The sequence below is a fragment of the Cetorhinus maximus genome, chromosome 20 (assembly GCF_964194155.1).
Source record: "Cetorhinus maximus chromosome 20, sCetMax3.hap1.1, whole genome shotgun sequence".
Classification (NCBI taxonomy): domain Eukaryota; kingdom Metazoa; phylum Chordata; class Chondrichthyes; order Lamniformes; family Cetorhinidae; genus Cetorhinus; species Cetorhinus maximus.
In genome coordinates this window covers 88,506,215-88,524,715 of record NC_135898.1, presented here as the reverse complement: position 1 = coordinate 88,524,715, position 18,501 = coordinate 88,506,215, and the positions used below count along the sequence as shown (strand labels likewise).

Genomic DNA, 18,501 nt, shown 5'->3' with positions numbered 1-18,501 from the left:
ACAAAATTAGTTCTGTTTAAATTTTTGCCAACATTGTGCATGGATTTTTCTGATTACAGTGAGTGTGCCACAAAGCGTTAAGACCACAGCCGGTGTTAATTGCTGCGCAAACCAAATCCCAGAGGGAAACTTGGCTTACTTTTTTGCATTCTGCAAACAGCAAGTAGACATTCCGATCTCAGCAGTAAAATGTCCAATAACACTTGGGATTTTAACAATTAAAAGTAAAAGTTTTATTGACAAGAATAAAAGTAAACTTAAATACACGAGATTACAGTTACACAATTAAGGCTAGTCTTCCAAAACATTCCCCCAAAACTCTCTACTTGGTCAACCCACAAATAAACACCTTGCAGGCAACACTCCCTTATAGATGTCTAACTATGAAGTTCAGTAATATTACATAAGGCAAACTGCTGTAGCTTCAATAAAGGCAAACCACATGACCTCTACCCCCTTCTACTCTGCGGTGGAATCCCCTTCAGAGTAAAACTGCTTGTTTCTTGTCACGTCTGACTCGCCTTTGATATTCAAACCAACTCTCCACTTATCTAAAAATACAAATGTTAGATCTAACCTATTTACTTACTTGTACCTCAAGCTTAACACTATCCTTTTCGTGTATCAAACCCCCCAGACAACCTGACTCCTATCAATCTCTTGCCCAGCTTAATTAAATCACGCGCACACACCCACACACACACACCCCCAGCCTTCTTTACAGAGTAACATGCTATTCCCCAAAAATATTAAAGTAACATCCATTCTCAGACAAGTGTGGCACTAACCATATATAACTTCTTTACTGAGAGTGTGGGACTTGCTACCACAGGGAGTAGTTGAGGTGAATAGTGTGGCTGCATTTAGAACACAACATAAGAACATAAATATAAAAGGAGTAAGGCATTTTGAAAAAATCATTCATAGGATGTGGCCTTCATTGGCTGAGCCAGCATTTATTGCTCATCCCTAATTGCCCTTGAGAAGGTGGTGGTGAGCTGCCTCCTTGAACCGCTGCAGTCCATGTGATATAGGTACACCCACAGTGCTGTTAGGAAGGGAGTTCCAGGACTTTGACCCAGCGATAGTGAAGGAATGGCGATATATCTCCAAGTCAGTGTGGTGAGTGACTTGGAGGAGAACTTCCAGGTGGTGGTGTTCCCATCTATTTGCTGCCCTTGTCCTTCTAGGTGGTGGTGGTCGTGGATTTGGAAGGTGCTGTCTGAGGAGCCTTGGTGAATTCCTGCAGTGCATCTTGTAGACGGTACACACTACTGCTACTGTGCGTTGGTGGTGGAGGGAGCAAATGTTTGTGGATGTGGTGCGAATCAAACTGGCTGTTTTGTCCTAGATGGTGTCAAGCTTTTTGAGTGTTGTGGGAGCTGCACTCATCAAGGCAAGTGGGGACTATTCCATCACACTCCTGACTTGTGCCTTGTAGATGGTGGACAGGCTTTGGGGAGTCAGGAGGTGAGTTACTCATCGCAGGATTCCCAGCTTCTGACCTGCTTTTGTATCCACATAGTTATATGGCTAGTTCAGTTCAGTTTCTGGTCAATGGTAATCCCCAGGATGCTGATAGTAGGGGATTCAGCAATAATAATGCCATTGAATGTCAAGGGGCAATGGTTAGATTTCCTCTTGTTGGAGATGGTCATTGCCTGGCACTTGTGTGGCACGAATGTTACTTGCCACTTGTCAGCCAAAACCTGGATGTTGTCCAGGTCTTGCTGCATTTGGACGTGGACTGCTTCAGTATCTGAGGAGCCGTGAATGGTGCTGAACATTGTGCAATCATTGGCGAACATCCCCACTTCTGACCTTATGATGGAAGGAAGGCCATTGATGAAGCAGCTGAAGATGGTTGGGTCTAGGACACTAACCTGGAGAACTCCTGCAGTGATATCCTGGAGCTGAGATGACTGACCTCCAACAACCATAACCATCTTCCTTTTTGCTAGGCATGACTCCAACCAATGGACAGTTTACCCCTGATTCCCATTGACTCTAGTTTTGCTAGGGCTCCTTGATGCCACACTCGGTCAAATACGGCCTTGATGTCAAGGGCCGCCATTCTCACCTCACCTCGGGAGTTCCACTCTTTTGTCCATGTTTGAACCAAGGCTATGCTGAGACCAGGAGCTGAATAACCCTAGCAGAACCCAAACTGGGTGTCAATGAGCAGGTTATTGCTAAGCAAGTGCCGCTTGATAGCACTGTTGATGACCCCTTCCATTACTTTACTGATGATTGAGAGTAGACTGATGGGGTGGCAACTGGCTGGGTTGGATTTGTCCTGCTTTTTGTGTACAGGACATACCTGGGCAATTTTCCATAAAGCTGGATAGATGCCAATGTTGTAGCTGTACCGGAACAGCTTGGCTAGGGGTGCGGCAAGTTCTGGAGCACAAGTCTTCAGTACTATTGCCGGAATATTGTCAGGGCCCATAGCCTTTGCAGTATCCAGTGCCTTCAGCAGTTTCTTGATATCACATGGAATTGAATTGGCTGAAGACTGGATTCTGTGATGCTGGGGACCTCCGGTGGAGGCCAAGATGGATCATCCACTTGGCACTTCTGGCTGAAGATTGTAGCAAATTCTTCAGCCTTATCTTTTCCACTGATGTGCTGGACACCTCCATCATTGAGGATGGGGATATTTGTGGAGCCTCCTGTATACCACTGTGCTGCCACCTCTGCTGGGTCAGTCCTACTGGTGGAACAGGGATGGTGATGGTGGTGCCTGGGATGTGATCTGTAAGATATGATTCTATGAGGATGACTATGTCAGGCTGTTGATTGACTAGTCTATGAGACAGCTCTCCCAATTTTGGCACTAGCCCCAGATGTTAGTGAGGAGGACTTTGCAGGGTCGATAGGGCTGAGATTGTCATTTCCGGTGCTTAGGTTGAAGCCTGGTGGCCCATCCGGTTTCATTCTTTTTTTGAGGCTTTGTAGCGCTTTGATACAACTGAGTGGCTTGCTAGGCCATTTCAGAGGGCATTTAAGTGTCAACCACATTGCTGTGGGCCTGGAGTCATATGTAGGCCAGACCAAGTAATGACGGCAGATTTCCTTCCCTAAGGGACATTAGTGAACCAGGTGGGTTTTTACAACAATCGACAATGGTTTCATGGTCATCATTAAATCATCATTAATCATTCCAGATATTTATTGAATTTAAATTCCACCATCTGCCATGGTGGATTCAAACCCGGGTCCTCAGAGCATTACCCTGGGTCTTGGATTACTAGTCCAGCAAGAATACCACAATGCCATCACCTCCTCTCCATTCTGCTGCTTGAGCCTGCACTACTAGTCAATAAGATCATCACTGATCTAATGTGGCCTCAAATCCTTTCCTGCCTGTCCCCCATAACCCTTGATTCCCTTATCAATCCAAAATCTGTCTAAGTTAACCTTAAATATATTCAAGGACCTACCCTCCACTGTCCTGGGGGCAAGAATTCCAAATATTAAAGACCCTCTGAGAGAAGAATTTCCTCCTTATCTCTATCTTAAATGGGAGACCCCTTATTTTGAAACGGTGTACCCCTAGTTCTAGATTCCTTAACGAGGGGATACATCCTCTCAGCATCTACCCTGTTAAGCTCCCTCAAAATCAATTTTCAATAAGATCGCCTCTCATTTTTCTAAATTCCAATGAGTGCAGGCCCAACCTGCTGAACTTCACCTCATAAGACAATGCCTTCATCCCAGGAATCAGCCTGGTGAATCTTCTCTGAACTGCTTCCAACGGAATAATGTCCCTCTTCAAGGTGACCAAAGCTGCACAAAGCACTCTGCGTGGTTTTACCAATGCCCTGTGCAGATGTAGCAAGACTTCTCTACTTTTATACTCCATCCTCCTTGCAATAAAGGCCAAGTTAAGGGGGAAGCTAGATGAGCACATGAGGCAGAAGGCAATTGACTGTAGTGGTTCAAGAAGGTAGCTTACCACCACCACCTTGAGGGAAATTAGGGAAGGACAATAAATGCTGGCCTAGCCAGTGACACCCACATCCCGTGAACGAATGAATAAAGAATAAGAGCTATGTTGATAGAATTAGATGAGGAAGGATAGGGCAGGGCTCAACTGGAGCTTAAGTACTGGCGTGACTTGTTCTTGTGCTGTATATTCTATGTAATAGAAAGTATAGAAAAGCCAGCTTCAATCCTTGTTTTGTGGTATTGATCACTGTTGTGCTTCAATTTTCCACCGACTTACTACATAATGGAGGTGAGAGAAAGCACATCCCTCATCATTTACTGGAATGTGTATACAGGTGCATCAAGGCACTTTGCATCTAATACATAACTCTTGAAGCATAGTCACAATTATCTTGTAGACAAACGTGGCAGCCTATTTGTGTAAGAAGGTTCCATAAATGTCAACTAAGTTTTAAAAAAAGAGTTGATCTATTTTTGAGACATTGTATGAGAAATGAATGTTGAGATTGGAAGAGATCTTAGTCTTTGAATAGTTATGTAATGTATCCAGGAATAAAAAGAGATAATTGAGCTCATGTGCACTCACCCCACTTTTTACTGGACTGATCTTCAGCCTTGTTTCCCACCTACTTCTTGATAAAGCCAAATAAAGAGACCCCTAGTCTATTAAAGAAATTTATTAAAGAACAAGGCTTTTTTTCTCCAATCCTCAAAGATGATCAAGGAAGCCCCAAGCGATCCTAACCTTTAGTAATGACCGTATCTTACCTTCCTTCACCCCTGATCTCATGGATTTCTAAAAATGTGTTTAATGCTTCTGCAGGGGGCCATTTTTTACCATCACCACCAGAATGTTGTTCTATACATCAGTTACCCTCGGAAAAATAAAACCTCTACGGTCCAACTTCATTCGCTTCTTTCTGAATTTAAATAGATGGCACCTGGTTCTACCCAGCCTCATCACTTCACAACAATCTGCAACTTATTTGAAAATGCTATTAATATTAGTCATGAATCAGAATTCCCCCTAAACCTGCCCCCTTCAAACTCAAACTGAAAGCATGGAGTCTATTTTCTGAGGTCAAGGATTATCCTCATTGTTCATTCTCAGATCTCTCCCCCTTCCTATCATTTGTAACCTACACCAACCTGTCCTTGACTTTGTACTTGAATTACGTGCAGCAGTATTTAGCTGGAGAAATAGCAGGACTGTGCCAGCAAGCAAGCAGCCAGAGAACACAGGCTGATTGAGTGAGGTAGGTGCTGTTAATGTACTGTTAAACCTGACCTTGTGGGTTGATATTAGCCACCTCAACAATGGACAGGAGATGGTTGGACAAGGGGGAATAAAGATGTAAATGTGGGGAATGTGTCCCCTACATGCCTCCTTATTTACAGAGGCATATATAGAGGCATCGAAGTGTGACTTTGATGAAGGCTGTTTGAGTGCTGTAGCAGGGGTGGACACTTGATTGGGACGACTGAAGCATAGAAATATGGACAGGCGGGAAACACATTCAAGGATTTTGTAGAAGAAAAGGAGGTTGCAGGTGGGACAATAGTTTGCAAAAGTGGGGAAGTGGAAAAAGTGTATTTTTTGAGGAGGGATCATGGAGGATTTGAAATGAATGAGGACAGTACCTGAGAAGAGGAGTCATTTATAATATCACTTAGCGTGGGGGCCAGGAGAAAAGTTAGGTGGTCAAAGTTTTAGTGGGAATCGGGTTAAGGAGGTGAGTCTCAAGAAATCATGGCGGTGAGAAACCAGTTGATGTGGGTTGAGGGCTCAGACTTGAAAGAACTTTGGCATAATATGTGGCAGAAGCACCTGACTGAAGACCATGAGCTTCTGACACTTGTTCTTGAGGTGAGGGTGGAGGGGGCAGCAGAAAATAATTTGAAGGAGCAGTTCATAGTGGAGGCAAAAAACTGTGGATAATGAGGGTTTTAACAGAGGAGGAGGAAGAGTGGAATTCATGATCTCCAGGAGGATTCTGAAATAGCAGTTTTGGCAGAGAAATGCAAGGCCAAGTAGTAGTTGATGTGGTTGAGCCTAATCTGGCGATGAATGGTAAAGCAATTATGCACCACATATGCTAAAACCTGTGCCCCATTGGGCATGAGGGGGAACAATTAGGGTTGAAGAAAGTAATAATTTTTCCGGGCTGAAGGGCATCATTGGTAGAGTCGAGGGAATGGGCAGATATTATTGGAATTGGAAGGGATTGGGGGTGGTGCGCGTGTTGAGGGATACAAGGAAGTGATAGGATAAGGCTTTGTGATTGCACTGATGGGGAGTAGAGATGCTGCTTGAGCTGACCAGGTTGAGGATGGGTGTAAGTATGTATAGGAGTTGTTATGAAGGAAGAGGTTGAGGAAGGACAGGAAGGTAGTGAGATGAGTGGTGTGGTAGCAAAGTGAGTTAATATGGAGATTAAAGCACAAGGTTAAAAGTTACTGAGGGCTGAAAGGAGGGAAGATATCTTGATGAAAAACTAGGGATAAGCCTTGGGAAGTTAGTAGAGAATCAGGATATGAAAGGAGAGGAGAGTGAGTGGAACTCGTGCATCTGCCAGTGTTCCTTTGGCCTTGTTGCTTATTAATGTGTGGCAACTATCTGGGATAACTTATCTATGTTTTCTTCACCCTACAATCATGTTCTTTAAGATTGAAAAGAAAATGTGAGGAATCATAGCTGAGTGACCAATGTTTGATCTTACTCGAGATTTCATTTTTCTAATGAGCCTTTATTTGCCATTCCATCTGTTTCTCCTTTATTTTATTTCCTTTCATTTCTTCACAAAGAGTTTTTATCCTGGCTCCCTTATCACTTCCAAAATTATTGGGTAAAAATATTCTACAGAATACTGATGTAGTTTGTGCACAGTGCCACTGAGTGGCAGGCATAACCTGCTATTCAGGTATAAATTCTTCCTTTAGTCTAAGTCTATGACAGAGTTAGCTAGAATTTAATTTCCACTAGTTTTGCACAATAGTACTTTGTCCTCTAATACAGCAAGTTCTGGTTACTTTCTGAAGATAATAAAGGTAAGGTAATCAAATATGAAAGACTGACTCATCCATTTCATATGCTCAATTCCTTGTGCTATTGTCCACTTGCTTCCAGATTGTACAACAGTTCTTAATGCTTCTGTTTTGGAACAGAAAATTATACGCAGTGTTCTCATGGAGTTGTTAGACTTGTATCGGAAATACACTGTGACTTGGTGACATACAGCTGTCTGTAGATATTTTTATTCTGGTGTTTAAACAAATTCAGAAATAAGCAGATCAAGACATTTGCTGTATTTATGGGAGCAGGCTTCAGGAACTCAATTGACTTTAAAAGGAAGAACAGGAAGAATAGAAAAGCAGGAAGTTATTTAAATGGAGAGACTGCAAAGTGCTGCAGTACAGAGGGACCTGGGTATCCTTGTACATGGACCACAAAATGTCAGCATGCAGGTACAGCAAATAATTAGGAATGCTAACCGAATGTTGGACTTTATTGCAAAGGGGATGGACTATAAAAGTAGGGAGGTATTGCTACGACTGTACAGGGCATTGGTGAGACCACAACTAGAGTACTGTGTGTATTTTTGGCCTCCTTATTTAAGGAAGCACATGCTTGCATTGGAGGCAGTTCAGAGAAGGTTCACTAGGCTGATTCTTGGGATAAAGAGGTTGTCATATAGGGAAAGGTTGAGCAGGTTGGCCCTATACTCATTGGAGTTTAGAAGAATGAGGGGTGATTTTATTAAAACGTTCAAGGCTGAATTAGACATATTTTTGAATGACAAGGGAGTCGAGTGTTATGGGGAACAGGGAGGAAAGTGAAGGTAAGGCCACACAGATTAGCAATGATCTTATTGGTCAGTAGAGCAGGCTTGAGTGGGCGATTGGCCTACGCCACCTCCTATTTCTTATATTACCTGGTCTGACCGCATGGACCCACAGCAATGTGGTTGACTCTTAACTGCCTTCTGAAAAGGCCTAGCAAGTCAGTCAGTTCAAGGGCAATTAGGGATGGGCAATCAATGCTGGCCTTGCCAGCGATGTCCACATCCCATGAAAGAATAAAAGAAGCAGTGAATAGCCAGAAACTTCTGTTTTGTGATCCAAGCTTATGAAGTGAGAAGTACATTAAAACACAGATGGGCATCAATCAGTTCCTACAAAATAAAGCTCCCCAAGCAAGCTTTTTTATAAAACAGCATAATGGAGGCACACTTGTAGTGGAGATAGATATCTCTCAAAGCCTAACCATGTAAAACCCTTTAAGTGTTTTTTCAGTTGGCAATAAAATTCAAAACTCTTCTTCATTTTTTTCAAATGGCAGTTACAAATGAAAACACCATCCTCCATTGTGGGAGAAGCATATGTGCTTTTTGGAGCTTCAAACCATGTGCAACTGAATTGGTCAGATGATCCTACTGCATATTTGTATGAGACTAATTTTGAGGTCTTCCTTAATTTTGCTCAAGCCATAAACAGCAGTTGTGATTTGTTTGTCTGCATAATTGTTTTTATGAAAAGTAGTCTATTTTTACTGTTTTCACTTTACAGATGTTCTCTAAGATTTTGCAAATTCTGTAACCTGCCTTTTTAAAGCAGGGGATTCAGACCTTTTACATTGATACTTAATTGTCGTCAATAGGGCTGTAACTTCTGAGCTCCTGGGCAGTGTAACTGGGGATACCCCAACGATGCGCTGGGGAACCCCTCCACCGGATGTTCCCAGGCAAGGATTGCATGCAATTGCCTGGGAAGTGCAAGCTTTCCATGGGCAATTGCCCTGAACTGGGAACCATCCAAAAATGCAATTTAAATTGCAAACTTCGGATGATTCCGACTCTGTTAAATCAATAGTTACCCAGAAAAAGTTACAAAAATTAAAACCACTTCTAACTTCTGAGTAACTATTTTACAGATCCACAACGATCCTTCACGGGACTCGCCGCACACACCCCAACCCCCCCCAGGGGACTTCTGCCTATTCTCTGACTACCCCCCCCCCCCCCCCCCCCCCCCCCTCCCCCTGATGGGACTCCCCCCGACTTCTCTTCCCTCTGCCCACAGGATTTCCTCAACCCCACAGAACTCCCCTCTTCCCCCGCCACTGGGGCACTCTTTTCCCCTCCACCACCGCCCCCCCCCCCACCCCCGAAGACCCGCCTTCCGACTCTTGCATCGCCAACGTGCCCCTCCACCCCAAAAAAACAAGTCCTACCCTCTTACCTTAGACACTTAACTTCTCTCTGGCCTGACAAATACCTTTAAACTTGGCTGGACCTATAACTTGCCTGATTTACAGCAGCTAGTGCTGTGAAAAAGGGGGCTTGGCCTCCTTACACCTGACTCTACAACCCTCTACGCTAAGCCCGGGAGTGTGTTGCACTGCCCAGATCTTGCCTGGCCTGAGTCGGAAGGTCGGGCGAGACAGGATTGAAAAAAAATTAAAGTCAAGAAAGTAGGAGCGGAGTGGCAATCCAACCTTGATTATCACTCCGCTGAAGTTCTGGCCCAATGTTTTTACTACTGGTGACTGAGATCCAGCCTAAGGGAGATCTTTTGTAAATTAGCCTTTAGCTTTGTTTTAAGATCTGACTGCATGACACCAGTCCTCTCCAGAAAATTAGCCTAGCATGATTCTGATTCATTGGAGACTTTCTACTTGAAAACAGCAATTTGGATTTATGTATTGCCTTTAAAATAGCAAAACATCTCAAGCAACTTTACAAGAATGTCATCAAACGTAACTTGACATAGAACCACATAAGGAGATATTAGGACTGATGATCAAAACCTTGGTCAAAGCAGTAGGTTTTATAGAGCATCTTATAGGAGGAGAGAGGGGCGGAGAGGTTTAGAAGGGGAATTCCAAGTGTCGGGCCTCGGCAGGTGAAGGCACAACCACCAACGGTGGAGTGATTAAAATCAGGGATATGCAAAAACGTCAAAATTGGGGGAAATGCAGAGTTCTCGGAGGATCGTTGAACTGGAGGAGGTTACAGAGATATGGAGGTACAAGGCTATGGAGGGATCTGAATATGAGGGTGGGAATTTTAATTTCATAATATTGGTGGATCAGGAGCCAATATAGGTTAGCAAGCATATGGATAGTGCGTAAATGGGACTTGCTGCAAGTTATGAAACATGAAACCGAGTTTTGGATGAGCTCAAGTTTATGGAGGGTGGAAGATAGGAGGGCAGCCAGGGGAACATTGGAATAGATGAGTCTGGAACTAAACAGCATGGATGAGGCTTTCAGTAGCAGAAGGGCAGGGATGAGCTATATTACAGAGAAGAATAATATCTTAATTCCCTATGAAGATAGAATGGTCCAAAATCTTAACTGGTAAAATGGCTGTGTACACTCAAAAGTGAGTAGCATGTGGAAGTCATAATTCGTGCAAGCATTATTATTACCTTTGGCATTGCTAACAATGTGCTTTGATGTAGCCACCTTAGCTTGATACAGCAGAGTTTGTAAACTGGACAGTTTTGTGCAAATCCACAAAATGTAGGGAAAAGTCGTCATATTTTCCTACAAGCCTGTTTAGAGATTGGATTTGAAATTATATCCTAATCCCAAAATAATAATGCATGAATAATTGTATATGTCAAAATGCCAGCCTATTTCAACTTTTCAGCAATGTTTTCTCTGCTCAGATAACCGATCTCCACCTCGAACGTGTGGTTTAAATCATTCAGATTCTTTGAATCGGGGTGATCGAATTGATTCAATAGCATCGCAGATGGGAAGCAACAACAGTCAGCTAAATTCTTTGCTCCAAGTATATGTTCCAGACTATTCAGTGCGGGCTCTGACTGACTTACAGTTTGTGAAGGTAAGGTTAAGTGCGATTATTCTTTTAAAATCCAGTTTTATAGAAGTTGCACGGTAACAGAAAATAGTCTAAAGGTTGATGATCCCACAGTTCTAGTTCTGTTTTTTGCAGAAATATGTTGTTATTTCCCCACCTTCAGTTAAAATTATAACTTCAATCTAGTTCAGATAGTAAAATGGGAGCTTACTAAAATGAGTTTTGAACTTTAATTGATTTGTTCCTGAGTCATATTCCAGTCTGTCAAGCTTGATGCCGCCTTTAGATAATCAGAATCAGCATATATTTTTAGATACCAAAGCTGATATAGGACCTATGAAGCCTTATTTTTATTGTAGTCTTAAATTAGATGTCCAATTAATTAGAGTGTACGGAAGAAATAGCTGAGGCTGATGTTTTAAAATTGTTTGCATTAAAAGTGCAATATAGAAACTTTTTAAAAACATGAATTTATTTGAAATTGGTTATATTTGGATAGATGTAGAAGTTGGAAGATGTCAATTTAAGTATGAATAGCGGTATGTCCTACCCTAGCTCTTTTGATGTAGATTGAACAGAAAATTAAAAAGATCTTGTTTGTGTGATAATTGTGCGATAAAAATGTGATAATTTGTACCATTTGTTACATTTTGGGCTTTTCAATAATTGTTTTTATGCCCAACGGAGAAACTAGCTCCAATTGTCAAACCTGCATTTTCTATAAATTTGGGTGAAAATCAGCCATTTATCATATTTGGATTATACTCTCATCACTTCAGAGGAATTTTAATAATCACACTAAACGTAAACTAAAAGACACAAGATTTATTAGCAGATAATGATCTACCAAACAATAACAGTGAGTTGTTGAGGCCAGTCCAAATAACACAGCAGCTTTGAGCCAGTTCATGAAGGGGTTAAAGAAACATGCCTATCAGTTGAGTTCCTTTGATTGACAGTGTTCACACAACTTGGAAAAATTGACAGTGGAGTAACTGCCTGATTATAGTCTTTATCTAAATTAGATGGACTTTCATGTCTGTGGCATTGAATCTTACTCCACGCCTGTTGTGGTTAGGTAATTAACTGCTACGTTAAAAGTTTCCACATTTTATATCCACAAACTTGACTACGAGAATTCAGTCTGAAAGAAGAACTACTTTACTCAAACAATTAATAGCGAGTTCAGTCACACGTACAAAAGCAGGCTGAATGCCAAGTTAAATGGATCCAAGCCAGGTGGTGGACTGTGAAACAAGACACAGACCTTTTCCTTGATACTAGGTTTATTCATAGGATGTGGCATTACAGACCTCTGCCTCCTAACTACAAACTCAGTGTCCCAGCAAACTCCCTTTATATGTGCTCTTAATCCTTAGTCAAACAATGCACATCGCCTGTATCTTTAACAACATAATCAATCAACCATTAACATGTTACCCGTGGTGTTGGTTAAGCTCTGTTTATGTTGGGGCTTTCGGATTTAGATTATATAATTGATTAATAGCCTGGTAATGGGTTTTAATTGTTTCTAGCAATTGAGTATGTTTCATTCCTACTTATCCAGGCACGTGAACCAGTGCAGACCTGATGGGCAAAATGTCCTCCTTCATATTACCTATGTCGGTTAATAATTCTCTATCGTCTTGACTGGCTTTTTATTTACATATTTCCTATTGAGGTAAAAGGATAAATGCCATTCCTCCAAAAAGAAACTAGATACTTTGGCAGTGTTCCAGCTTGTGAGAAGATGGCTTGGCCTTGTTGGTCAAGTCTGTGTTAAGCATCACTTGGTGTTGCTTGGAAGCCCCACTCTGGCCTGGCAGTTTCTGCTGCATTTGCTGCAGAGGAAGAAAGTGGCCTGAGAGAGTGCAGGAATCGCTGGCCTCGTTTTTCTCTGGGCCCTCTTCTCGACCAGCTGAACTTTCCATTTCTCCTCACCTCTTCCAATGCCCTTCCAGTCAGCCTCCTGAGGTTATGGCTGTTGTGACTGTCACCCTGTTGTCTGTGACAATGTCGCCATCTTCATACCTTGTTTGTATGTTTCTTGCAGCAGAGGTGTGAACATCCAGCGTATCGTGACCCAGTGGCCAGTTCACCACATAGAAGGTCATTTGAGTAAATGACCGTCATCTATCTGATGAATGTGGCCGAGCCCAGTAAGGACATTGTTGGCTTTAGCAATGAGTGTAAACTGAAGGAATTATCACGCACCAGGACCTCCGAGTTGGAGACCCTGTCCTGCCAAGAGATGCTGAGGATATGTTTGAGACAGCAAAGATGGAAACTGTTGAGGCTTTTCTACCCAGCATATGTCGTCCAAGTAGTAGCTGTAGAGGATTGCACTGAGGATGCAGGCTTAGTAGACTCTCAACTTGCTGTTCTCGGTCAGGTTGCTCAGCTTGGCCGCAACAGCTGCAGCATTTGGATTGCACATGCAGATTTCAGCATTGTGACATGCTGGTGAGTGTAGAACCTAGAAATGTGAAGCTGTCAATAACCTCTAGCATCACATTGCCAATGTTGATTGATGTCGTTTTCACTGTCATGGGCCATGACATTTGTCTTCCTGATGCTGATGGTCAAACCAAACTCTCTATGGGCATTGAGAATCTGCCCATTTGCAGCTTGAAGTTGTTCCTCGGTATGAAATGCTAATGCAGCATCACCGGCATAGAGCAACTCTCTAATGAGAGCTTGACACTCTTTTGTCTTGGATCTCAGATGGACAAGACTAGACGGTTCTGGTATGTAACTGGACACTCTCTGAAGATGAACTGAAGGCATATGATAGCAGCAAAGAGGAGAATATGCCAAGAAATGTCAGCATCAGACACAACCCTGTTTGACCCCGCTGAGATTCCAGTGCTGTATCGTCATAGCTGACCTTACCCATCATGTTGTCACAGGAAGAGGAGACACATTGTATCTTCAGAGAGCAGCCAATTTTCTTCAGCTTAAATAGACATCTCTGCTCGTGAAGGCAACATGTAGTGGCCTCCTTTGGTCACGACATTTCTCTTGCAGCAGCTGGACTGAATTGACTCATGTCAATTGTGGATCTTTCAGTTCTGAAACTCCACTAGGATTTGGGGTAGATTTATTCCACGAAGGTCTGTAGTCTGACAAGGGCATCATGGGCAAATACTTTTCTCAGCAGGAAGATGCCTTAATAGTTGTTGATCAATGCTTGTTCTTGTACAGGGTCATAGTCTTCACATTGTGTATCCTGAGGGCGCTGCCCACCCCTTCCAGCAGAGGTGGAGAAGTTCTTGCAGATGCTCCCTGTGCTTGATGACTTCAGGTATCAGAATAGCATCAGTACCTGGAGTTTTGCCAATAGCAAGTGAGTCAATAGCTTTGCTAAGCTCCTCCACAGTGAGTTCAATATCCAACTGTTCCATGACAGGCAGGCTCTCTACGGTGTCCAGAGCTTTCTCGGTGACCGTGTTCTCCCTAGAGTACATCTCAAGGTACTGTTCCACCCATCTCTCCAACTGTTTATTGCAGCTGGTGATGACCTCCCCTGTTTTGTTTTCAATGGAGTTGTTTTCTTTGCTGATGGACTTGTTGCCTTTTGATCCCATCATACATGCCCCTAGGATTCCCTGTGTCAGAGGACATCTGGATATTCTGGCAAAGTTGTAACCAATAGTCATTGACACAGTGCCTAGCAGCCTGCTGGACTTGGAGCAGCTCTTGGTTCACTCTGAGTCTTCTCAGCCAGATTTCTCTTGTAATTAATGAGAGTGCTTGACTTCAATAACAGGTTCCATTACAGCATTGTTAGCCTCGAACCAGTCAGCAGGGTCCTCTCTCGCTCCCCATATGTTGACAGTGCAGTATTGTAAATGGTGTTTAAAAGTATATTCCACCAGTGTAGACTGAAAATGAGAAGCAAGCTAGCACGTAAAAAGCGGGAAGCATGTTAACTTTACCTGCACTCTAGACACCGTCATATCGACCAGTTGGACACATGAAGCTGTAGACGCCATTTGCAATTTACTAAAAGTGTTCTGAGTGTCTTTGTGCCTTCAGTATTTAATTGGATGAAATTGAAATTGTGAACAAATTAGCTAGATAAATTGTGTCACTTTACAGGAATCAGAGCAGATGCAAATCAAAAAGTGGGAAGTATATAATGACTGAGATGAGGGATTAGAGTCTGAAAGGGTGAAAGAGCAAAAAATACAGGGGCTGAATTTTCCGAGGAGTCAGATTGCTACTATGCTCCTATTTACTTGCATCGGAGCTGCATGTTTCTTGCCTGGACTTCTGAGCTGGGCCTCTCAGAAGTGTGGAGCGAACCTGTTGTTGGAGCCCTTCCTTGTGATGCTGGTGCCTCGGGGTGGGGGGAGCTTTTCACAGCAGTAACTACCATATTCCGGTAAGTTTAAATGTCCCAAAGCAACTTTTAAATCCAGATCACAGATATTGCATCTAAATTATACGTTTTATGGTTAAGCTCTTAATTGCCAAGATAGAAATGTGTTTTAAAAATACTTTTACCATAGCTTAGCATAACCAATCAGAATATAGCTTGCTATTATCTGTTTTTAATATTCCTATATGTTTGAAAAAAACATTGTAGTCTGTATGCAAGGGATATGTGCCTCAGCTCTTTAGCTGCATTATAATGGTCTACTGTGTTACTTAATTGCGCATTTGATTTTTCCCCAGTTCACTCTATTTTTAAGTGAAATTGTTATTGCCTGTTTATGTATGTATAGCTTTCTCAAAGAATTCACTTGAGAACTTTAGAAATGTTGAAATTGGTTGGACTTTAAAAAAAAATATTGTAACGCTCCCACATATCTAATTTTCATTAGATGTATTATTTATTTATTTTTTATTTTAAATGAAGGGAAAAGGTAGTGCAGTGATTACACATGTCTTTTCACCTCTTGGGCATTTTGATTTAAACTGAGCCCTGGTGAACAGGAATATTTTTCCCTGTTAACTGCTGAAATATCTGAAGTAGCAATAATTTGATCTTATTATTTTATTTGAAGAGAAGCTGTGTGTCTTTAAAAATGTAAATGGATTGCATGTATTTAGAAATTTATTCAGACTTATTTGGCATTTTCTCACTTTATAGATTACAAGACAACATTATCAGAACGCCCTGATGGCATCAATAATGGATAAAACACCACAGTCATCAGACAGTGAAAATACTAAGATTGAATTGACTTTAAATGAGCTGCATGATCATTTACCTGATGAAACAGCAAACCTCCTAAATGAACAGAACTGTGTATCTCATAAGTCAAATCATAGCATGCACAATGAAGGCACAATATAGAATACCTGCAGGATTACACCCTTGCTCATTTTCAGAGAACTAATCCTGTATTCTTTATGCATGCACACATGCAAGCACATATGTCCACTGTCATGAGACCAAAGAGATGTGCCTCGGCAAATGAAGGTGAAGGAAGAATATCAGAGGTGGGTGAGCTGGATACTAAACAACTGCCAAGATTCAGACAGATTCCTCTGTACAAAGGAGAATGGTAACATGTTGGGGAAAAAAGTATAAAGCTACTTTATGGCTGAGAAGAGAAATGTGTATTTTTTTAATGAAGATCTACTGAGATTAACTGTGAGATTGTAAAACTTTTTTAAAATTATGGTATGTGATTTAAGATGGTCATTGAAGGTGAATTTTCTAAATTTTGAAAATGCATCCATTACTCCAGCTTAATTTAGTACATGTTTGACATTTTAAACTCCTATTGCATTTAATGGGACGTAGTTGCATATTTTATCCCAAAAGAATTGGGGTTGCTGGGCATTTAAATTGTAACTTGAATATGGAAACTCAATTCAACATTTGCACAACACATCATTGACGTAATTGATTCAACACTTGTATGCAAACTGTGAATAACACTCCTATATAGGGACTATAGAACTCCTTTGGAAGAAATAGTTACATTTACATAGTAGTTAAATATGCCAAATACACAAATGGTAGAATGTAAAAAAGGGTTTTTCATGAGTGAGAAACACAGCTATAATTGTAAAAGTGTTCTTATGGCAGAACTGACTATCACTACGTATTGTTTAATCAACCAACTTTGCAAGTAAATTGCAGTTTGTATTATATTGTACAAAACTGACTGAGGTGAAGTATTCTGACTACAGTATTCATAACTGTGTATATATTAAGCACAAAAAAAATCTATGGATGAAGTGTAAGTTTCATAAGATTGTCAGTTAAATGACATTTATAATTAACAATGGTAAAGACTTTGTAGATTTACAGACTATTTATTTTGTATATGATTTATTTGTATATTTTGTGATTTAATTGAGTGTTTTGTTTATTATTCTATCATTCCATTTTGGTTAAAATGGTTTTATTCTAAATGGCATTTCATTCCATTTTTTTCCATTGTATTATTTCTCAGTTTGGTATGAATTTCGGTTATATTCTTGGTATTGAGTGCCTCTTCACTCTTCCTAGCTTTGTTTCCTTTAAACAGTCATGAACTGGTAAAATCATTAATGGGGATAATTATGGAAATGTTAAAAGACTAACTTGTGGCCTGGAGTTGGTTAATGGAACTTTTCATTTTATACTTCAAAAGTGAATAACTTTAATAAAGAAATTATTCATAATTAAATGGACACTGATTTATTATCAGGACTTGCTTGAAAATTAACAGTTTTGCATCTAGAGTAGAAATTAAATGGGAACATTGACACTTTCTCCATTAATCCAGTAAGCAACAGTAGACCTCTTCAAAGATTCACCACATATATTTACCGTAAATCTTTTTTGTTTGCTTACTGTGGGGTTACAGTACTGCTGTAGAAAGGGAGTTAACCAGACCAATAATATTGCACCAAGTATCACGAATTTGACTGAGTACCAATGGCTTTCATTAATATTGTATAATGGGAAATTCCATATGTCTGAAAGAAACCTTTCTGCATGTTGTATGAAACAGATATTTTATCTGTTTACAGCTGATGCAAGGAATATTGGTTTAGAACAACACACTTTTCCCCTTTTTCACCCCATGTCAATTAAGCGCAGATTAGATGCCACGCCTTATCTCCAACTTTAGAATAGTATCCTCCATGTTGTACCAGCATGGCATCTATTTCCCACTTTGGCCCTCTGTATGCATCTCTGAGAGTACTAATATAAATTATTGGCCCTTGTGGTGTCCACTGCTGCTCATGAGGGGCATGAATTGCCTAACTTGTTTCACTCGGGACCGTTCTAGGTACTGCAGGAAGGGAGATACATCTCATCATTCTGTACTGGATTCAAACTCCAGGCCCTCAGAGATGGACTACTCCCTAACTTAAGCAATATTTAATTATAACTGTGTTATATGCTAGTATCAATGCACATGAGCAATATTTTATTTTAATGTATTATATGCTAGTACAATGCACTTGAGTAATATTTAATTATTGTATTATACGCTAGTACAATGCACATGAGCAATATTTAATTATAATTGTATTATATGCTAGATAAATGCATATTAATATTGATGATTCATAGAAACAGTATATGTTATTTAAGTGGCTGGTGTGTTGACCTCTGGGAGGTTTACCAAGGGTTTGACAGATATTATGTATATCAAAAGTGCCAGTTCTAATAAAAGTTTATTAAATAAGCTGATATTAATTTTTTTTTTAAAAAAAGACTAGCAGGCAAACTGCAAATTCTTTTCAGGTAAATAAATCAATCATAGTT

General features: G+C 40.9%; 1 protein-coding gene across 2 annotated transcripts in view; it reads left to right on the top strand.

The window, feature by feature from the left end:
• LOC144694569 (metal transporter CNNM2-like) overlaps window positions 1-17,410 on the top strand; it is a 203,685-nt gene extending 186,275 nt beyond the window's left edge. For both annotated transcript variants that reach the window (XM_078565144.1, XM_078565143.1), the window contains 2 exons: window positions 10,624-10,802; window positions 15,877-17,410. In XM_078565144.1, coding sequence (XP_078421270.1) covers window positions 10,624-10,802; window positions 15,877-16,083 — 386 coding nt within the window. In that variant the 3' untranslated portion in view covers window positions 16,084-17,410. The remainder of the gene's footprint in view (window positions 1-10,623; window positions 10,803-15,876) is intronic.
• The last annotated feature ends 1,091 nt before the right edge of the window (window positions 17,411-18,501 follow it).